We start from the raw sequence: 8,464 nt of genomic DNA, 5'->3' as shown, positions 1-8,464 counted from the left end.
TACTTTAATAATATAATAATATATATTAGTACTTTAAATTAAAATATTAATATTTTGGGTAGTGTAATAAATAGAATGGATATCGACTATTTGACAACTAAAACTAATACATGGTGCGTGAGAATACAAAACTGTCACCTAGATCGTAAAATAATAAAAAATTAGATGATGGAGTCCAGTAGTTACTTAGGTGGAAAATTTAAAAAAATTAGTTTTTGAAAGGATAGGTTTTTCGAAGGAGCAAAGGTGTGATTTTAAGGGATTTTGATTTTTTTTCGATTGGGCATTTTGAGGGGTTTAACTTGTGTTTTGCAGAGAGATTTTGAGTGTTTTTTCTTGTGTTTTTAATTGGGTGTTTTACGAAGGGAAAAGGAAGCAAAGGTCAATTTTGAGGGATTTTTGTTGTTTTTTCAATTGGGTGTTTTGGAGAGGAATTTTGAGGGTTTTTACTTGTGTTTTCTATTGAACGTTTTGCAAAGGGAAAAGGAATCACATGTGCGATTTTGAGAAGATTTGCGTTTTCGAGGGAGTGGTAGTTTGATTTCAGTGAGAGTGCGAGTACGATTTCACTCGGATTTTGGGGTTTGTTTTTGTTTAATTTCGTTTATATGTGGATATTGGGATTTTTTCGTTTGATTCATTGGGTACCTGGTTTGGTATATGTTTTTGTAAAGTTTTCATGTGTTTTGATTTAGATTTTTTAGGGTTTAGTGTACAATTATTTCGTTTATTTGTATGATGTTGTGGTTTTTGAGTTTTGGACGTTGGGGTTTGTTGGTTGGAGTTTAAATTGGTTTGGATTCTATTGTTTAGTGTTTTTTGCTTTGCGATTTTGGATCACTGGATTTGCATTTTTCTTGTGCGTTCCAACTTACTGGTGATAGATTAGAACCCATTGAAGAGGAATGGTGGTGTTAATTTGAGTATGACTAGTGAAAGTATTTCGTTTATCTATGTAGATGGTTGTGTTTACCTGTTGTAGGTAATATGAAATTGTTGGGTTATGGGTATTGGGCCGACCTTTTCTCATTTAGGTAGGAGACCGATGTAAATGAATAATGTAAAGAAAATAGTATAGGATGAGGATTTTGATTAATTAACATTAACCAAGCAGTAAAGAGAGAATCATAACCGTAGATCAATGATTAAAACTTACTCTATATATACTAGGTAAAACCTCATATAGACATATCACAAATTAGGTTAAGAGCACTTGTTCTGGACTACCTTGAATGTTCTGGGTTTAGGTCTCCAATTGGCCTGTTTAGAACAAAAAGATTTTGAACGATATTGGTAATTGTTTGTAATAATTTTTCATGCGTTTGAGTTCATAATAAATGAATTTTTTATATTCATTATTTAGATATGGGCGTTTGAGCATTACAAGCATCACATGCCAAGGAGAGGAAATAAATATCCTCATATTATGCATTGAATGAATATTATATTTGGCCACAATGAACTTGGATGGGGTCTACATAACAATATAGTCTCTCATGTTTATTGGAATTTGTATTACATTAACATTGTTGTGAATGTAGATAATTAAGTTTGGTAATATTTATGTGAATGAACAGGTTATTGTTGAATTATTGCGTCAAAGAGCTTTGTAATGAATTGATTGAAGAAGTGTTTAACATGAAATTGGATGTAGAATTAGGAAGGACAAACCAAGAAAGGATGAAGTTGCTAGAATGATGGTCAAAGATTTTTTATTTTTTATTATAAATATTAATATTTTTTAGATGTACGGTGAAGGAGAATATCAAAATATCATAATGCCTTTCTATACTTGTCAATTTGATAACAATGTTCACGTCACGTAAGCACCCGTTCTGGGTTGTATTTTGATATTTTGGCGCAAGGCGAACGAGGTTGTAAAAAAATCATTTTTCAAATCTATTTTCCTATAATAGTTTTGAAAGTATCATTCCTCACTGCAAAATGGGTACTCCTGCAGTTGAACACATTTCAGAATGTTTTGTGAAGCCTCACCCCTACAACAACTTCCCCAACCAAATCTGTAATCTAACACCATGGGATATTGCCATGTTGTCTGTGCACTATATCCAGAAGGGTTTGCTCTTCAGCAAGCCTGCAACTCTTGTGGATCAACAATATTTCATGGAGAATCTGTTGAAGAAGCTCAAGCACTCTCTTTCTCTCACCCTCTCCCATTTCTATCCACTCTCTGGTCGTCTTGTCACCCACAAAACCCAACAACCTCCCTCTTATACTGTTTCTGTTGATTGCAACAACAGTGATGGAGCTCGATTCATCTATGCAACCTTAGATGTCACCATATCTGACTTACTCTCCCCAGTTGACACCCCTTCCGTTTTTCACTCATTCTTTGACCACCACAAAGCACTCAACCATGACGGTCACACCATGCCCTTGTTGTCCATCCAAGTCACTGAACTAGTGGATGGTGTTTTCATAGGTTGCTCCATGAATCACTCTCTAGGAGATGGCACTTCGTATTGGAATTTCTTCAATACATGGTCGCAGATCTTTCAGGCACAATCTCAGGCTGAACGCTGTGAATATGATGTTCCCATCTCACGCCAACCCATTCACAATCGTTGGTTTCCAAATAATTGTAGACCACCGATCTCCCTTCCATTCAAACATCATGAGGAGTTTATAGAGAGATCTGAAAAAACAACCTTGCTGAGAGAGAGAGTTTTCCATTTTTCAGCAGAGTCTATTGCTAAACTGAAAGCAAAGGCCAACTCAGAATCCAACACCACACAAATTTCTTCTTTCCAGTCATTATCAGCACTTGTTTGGAGATCGATAACTCGTGCGCGCTCCCCACCGTCTGACCAAATAACGATTTGTAGATTAGCCGCAAACAGTCGATCAAGAATGGAACCTCCTCTGCCTGAAGAATACTTTGGAAACTGCATTCATGCAGTGAGTGCAGAAACGACAAAAGGGGAATTACTTGAGAATGATTTAGGATGGGCAGCATGGAAGTTGCATATGGCTGTTGCAAACCTTAGCAATCGAGTGGTGTTGCAGTATCTGCAAGAGTGGTTAGAGTCTCCTTTGATATATCAAATGGGTCGTTTCTTTGATCCGTACTGTGTGATGATGGGTAGCTCGCCCAGGTTCAATATGTATGGAAGTGAATTTGGAATGGGGAAAGCGGTGGCTGCTAGAAGTGGGCATGCAAATAAATTTGATGGGAAAGTGTCATCATACCCAGGGCGTGAAGGAGGAGGAAGCATTGATTTGGAAGTTTGCCTTTTGCCACATTCAATGAGTGCCTTGGAATCAGACAAGGAGTTCATGAATGCAGTTTCTGTGTTCAATCCCTTGCTGTTGTAGTTTGCTAATAATGCTGATAAAGGGACAGCTCTTAATTAATGTAATCTCGTTTCTGGTTTTTTATTTTATTTTTTTTATCGGCAATTTCTGTGTTTTATTAAGTGAGAGAAGTTATTATTGGAACATCTGTTAAATTTATCCTCTGAGAAAAGATGAATTAGTCAAATTCTATTCACATAGTAACAAAAAAAATAATTAATGTCTCCTGAACTCTAGTATAACTCATTCCGTGTACGTTTCATCAACTACTTCCTCTCCTACTTCTTCCTCTTTTAGCAGCAGATTATATTTTCCAATTTGCCTTGTTCTTGCATGCAATTGAAAAAAAAGGATCTTGTTGCTAAATTCAGAGTAGAACTAACATTTAATACTATTTAGAATGAAATTGACTGGCAAGTGCAAATTGAAACAAGGGAATATAACATTAACAATATGTTATGGTAATTGATATATTGAATCCTTACTTCTACCATATTGATATATAAACGGGGGAATGATATGTATGCATAGGAAATCTTTCTCTTAGCTTTGGGACCACCTAAGGAAGATGTATGACTTTTATTTGCTTTGCTCGGCAAAAGTTTGAATTTGGCATTTGTGTTTCTTTGCTATGTGCAAGATAAGAAGGCTTTTGAGGATATACTGAAGAGAATCTCCAAGAAACAGAAGATTAATGCATCCAGTTATGTTATATTGAGAGATAGGTGACATTGTATCTAAGAAGGGTAACGTCCTTTTATTTTATTTTATCACACTCTCCTAGATTTTATCTTTTGTTAGTTTAGTTGTGACAGATTACTTGAATACCATTTTTATAATACATTGCAGTATTGTACGCTAGTGTTTTAAATTGTTTTGGCAAAATGGCTGCAAAAAGAAAAGCTAGTTTCAATTGTACTTTTGAAGTGAGATTGAATTCATTGCTCAGATGCTAAAGGAAGTACACACACATGCAGTACAAGTACCATGTAGGTGAGGTTTCATTAATATTTTTTATTCAAAGGTGCACCCTATATGTTTAAAAAAATAATTTAATGTTAAATTTAATTTTTTTCACTTTAATAAAAGTTAACAAGTTTTTGTGAATATTTTTTTACAATGTTTATGAATGATATCTGGATCTAGTTCATCTGGGTTTTGAAATCCTTTGGTATAATCTTCATGTGATTATAATGATAAATGTATTGTTATTGTGAAAAGAATATTTTTGGTTCTTAAAATTTTAATTTCATTTGTGTCTGTGAGAAATTATTACAGTGTGGAAGATACATCTAATCTTACTTTTCTCATACTTATCTACATAGACTTTGTTTGACTGGAGGAAAAAAACATAATGTCCTAGTATGTAGCCTATAAGATTTAGCCACGACTTTTTCAAAAGATGAAATATTGGTAATGATGATTTTTATTTCCCTTGTATCTATGGACAAAGGTACCTAATTATACGCCTTGTTTGAGATATGTTGTCTATATTGAGAATTCATTATTGGGGTAGGGAGAAATTGAAGCCAAAGCTAAAGGAGTATGGAGAAGCGTTGAAAGAATTTCATTGGTATGGGAAGGACGAGGAAGCTCAGGAGTTGTTGTTGAAATTGAATAATGAGATTGTATTTGAAATAAAGAAGAATAATTGTACGCTTTACAGTGAATGATTGTCATTGTCATTTTCACTATACAAGAACTAATTGTGTGAGACTATAGTGATAGTACATATTATACTATAAATCTTACATATGCTACATGATAAACAAAGGTGACAATTTATTGACAAGGCATATCTAAATTCATTTTCAAACATTGAAAATTTATTGAATTACTATTAGTATTTGTGTTGACAAATTTTTATTACTAACTTGTTTATAAAATAAAAACATATATGCATAAATTATTAAATTATTAAATTTCATATGTTACAATCCAAATCTAAGTAATTTGTATAATTTTCTAGTCAAACAATTTACTAAAGATTTTTATTAATATTTTTTAAATGTCACCTAAAAGAGTTACTAAAAATTTCTAATAATATGTTTATATTGTTACTTTTTTATTAAAAAATATTACTAAAAAGATTTAATAATATTTTTTAAATATCACTTTTTTATTAAAAAAGTTACTAAAGATTTTTAATAACATTTTTATAATCTTACTCTTTTAAAAAAAAATATTACTAAAAAGATTTGATAATATTTTTAATTGTTATTTATTTATTAAAAAAAGTTACTATTTTTTTTTAATTTTTAGTAAATTTTTATAATGTTACTTTTTTATTAAAAAATATTAATAAAAATATTTAATAACATTTTAAAAATGTCACTTCTATATTAAAAAAATTACATTTTATAGTAACATTTTTATAGTGTTATTTTTGTTAAAAAATATTATTAAAAAGATTTAGTAACATTTTTAAAATGTTATCTTTTTATTAAATAAATGTTATTAAAAGTATTTAATAATATTTTTATAAATGTCTTATTATATATAAAAATGCGTCTTTGAGTAAAATTAAGTTTTACATTGTCATTTGAAAAGCTAAAATATTCTTTATGAGTGAATGCATTAATCTTCCAAGCAATATTAATCATTGAAAGGGATCGTCATTGCGAGGCTTAAGTCAATAATAATCGGATTAATTACTCTTTTAATAATCATTGTGTATGTTTTATACTATATTTTATGGGAAATAATGTTCCCGTGCATCAGTAAGATATATATGCTTCACCAAGATCATTTTTATAACCTGATTCCCAGATTGGTTTAACAATAAAGATGTTTTGACAGTACTGTTCACATTCTTATGACAACCATAAGTAATAATAATATATAAATTTTATATACTAAGAAGTCGTCCATATGTAACTTATTAAACCACAAACTAATCAGACACGGAACTATCTAAATACACAATGAATATTCTTCAACAGTTCAAAACATATAATTAAGAGTATATCTTAAAACATCTTTATTGTTCAAAACATCTTTATTGTTCACCATTATTAGCAAACTACAACAGCAGGGGATTGAACACAGAAACTGCATTCATGAACTCCTTGTCTGATTCCAAAGCACTCATTGTATGTGGCAAAAGGCAAACTTCCAAATCAATGCTTCCTCCTCCTTCACGCCCTGGGTATGATGACACTTTCCCATCAAATTTATTTGCATAGCCACTTCTAGCAGCCACCGCTTTCCCCATTCCAAATTCACTCCCATACATATTGAACCTGGGCGAGCTACCCATCAACACGCTGTACGGGTCAAAGAAACGACCCATTTGAACTATCAAAGGAGACTCCAACCACCCTTCCAGAAATTCTAACACCACTCTATCGTTAAGGTTTGTAACAGCCTTATGCAACTTCCATGCTGCCCATCCTAGACCATTCTCAAGCAATTCCCCTGTTGTCGTTTCTGCACTCACTGCATGAATGCAGTTTCCAAAGTATTCTTCAGGCAGAGGCGGCTCCATTCTTGATCGATTGTTTGCGGCTAATCTGCAAATCGTTATTTGGTCAGACGGTGGGGAGCGCGCACGAGTTATGGATCTCCAAACAAGTGCTGATAATGACTGGAAAGAAGAGATTCTTGTGGTATTAGATTCTGAGTTGGCCTTGGCTTTCAGTGCGGCAATAGACTCTGCTGAAAAATGGAAAATTCTCTCTCTCGGCAAGGGTGTTTCTTCAGGTCTCCCTATAAACTCATCATGATGTTTGAAAGGAAGAGAGATTGGTGGACTACAATTATTTGGAAACCAACGATTGTGAAGGGGTTGGTGTGAGATGGGAACATCGTATTCATGGCTTTCAGCCTGAGATTGTGCTTGAAAGATCTGCGACCATGTATTGAAGAAATTCCAATACGAAGTGCCATCTCCTAGAGAGTGATTCATGGAGCAACCTATGAAAACACCATCCACTAGTTCAGTGACTTGGATGGACAACAAGGGCATTGTGTGACCGTCATGGTTGAGTGCTTTGTGGTGGTCAAAGAATGAGTGAAAAACGGAAGGGGTGTCAACTGGGGAGAGTAAGTCAGATATGGTGACATCTAAGGCTGCATAGATGAATCGAGCTCCATCACTGTTGTTGCAATCAACAGAAACAGTATAAGAGGGAGGGTGTTGGGTTTTGTGGGTGACAAGACGACCAGAGAGTGGATAAAAATGGAAGAGGGTGAGAGAAAGAGAGTGCTTGAGCTTCTCCAACAGATTCTCCATGAAATATTGTTGATCCACAAGAGTTGCAGGCTTGTTGAAGAGCAAACCCTTCTGGATATAGTGGGTAGACAACATAGCAATATCCCAAGGAGTTAAATGGCAGATTTGGCTGGAGACTTGGTTGAAGGGGTGAGGCTTCACGAAGCACTCTGAAATGCGTCGAACAGGGATACTCATGATGCAGTCTTTGTGTTTCTTTTGTTCAGTTCAAAATCAAGACCTACTTCATTACTCTTTTATATAGATTTTAAATAAATAATATAATTAAAGCAGTCAATTGCCACCTGTGTTTGACTTCCACAAATTAAAGTCAAGTTCTGGAAAAATGAGTGGAAAGTTTGAAAAGTCTGTTTTTGAGGGAAAAATGTGAAGAGAAAATGGTAAAGGAGATATATTTCCATAAAAAAAATGAAGTAATGCGAAAAAATAATTCTGTTACAAAAGATTTTTTATTCAACTCATAAAGTATTCTTTTTTTAATCCATTAAAACTGTATTATTCTCTTACTACCGGAATAAAACACAAGAAAAAAATTTCCAATGAAATTAATAAATAAGGTAGAGAGCATCTTATAATTTAAAATCAGTTTATTTGAAGATAAAATAAGTTTTTTATTTATTTATGGAGATAAATAAGTTTAAATTTACAATGATTCAATATATCCTAAAAATTAAAATTTATATAATGGGTTCTTTTAAAAATGATGTAAGTTTTTTTCGAATCTTTCAAATTGGGAAAAAAACAATTTTTTTTCTAAAAATGAGTAAATCGCCAACAAGAAGTAGCCAACCATGTTGAATACGTTTTATAATATTATAATATATAATAATATATGAAATTAAAAGAATCTTATATTTGGAATACGATTTCTATTTCTCATATGTTTTCTAATATTATAATATATAATAATCTATA

At 32.8% G+C, this 8,464-nt stretch overlaps 2 protein-coding genes across 2 annotated transcripts; one reads left to right on the top strand and one right to left on the bottom strand.

Moving 5' to 3' along the window:
* The first annotated feature begins 490 nt into the window (after positions 1 to 490).
* Positions 491 to 3,459, top strand: LOC137822981 (putative acetyltransferase At3g50280). Its single transcript, XM_068628045.2, has one exon. It carries the CDS (start codon positions 1,945 to 1,947, stop codon positions 3,334 to 3,336), a length of 1,392 nt encoding a protein of 463 aa, XP_068484146.1. The 5' UTR covers positions 491 to 1,944; the 3' UTR covers positions 3,337 to 3,459.
* Positions 3,460 to 6,238: 2,779 nt separating this feature from the next.
* Positions 6,239 to 7,771, bottom strand: LOC137822982 (putative acetyltransferase At3g50280). The gene has a single exon (XM_068628046.2). It carries the CDS (start codon positions 7,724 to 7,726, stop codon positions 6,338 to 6,340), a length of 1,389 nt encoding a protein of 462 aa, XP_068484147.1. The 5' UTR covers positions 7,727 to 7,771; the 3' UTR covers positions 6,239 to 6,337.
* Positions 7,772 to 8,464: the final 693 nt, after the last annotated feature.

Source organism: Phaseolus vulgaris, chromosome 9, assembly GCF_051622355.1.
Source record: "Phaseolus vulgaris cultivar YP4 chromosome 9, ASM5162235v1, whole genome shotgun sequence".
Classification (NCBI taxonomy): domain Eukaryota; kingdom Viridiplantae; phylum Streptophyta; class Magnoliopsida; order Fabales; family Fabaceae; genus Phaseolus; species Phaseolus vulgaris.
Note: the sequence above shows the minus strand (reverse complement) of the source record. Positions and strands in the feature narration are given on the sequence as shown.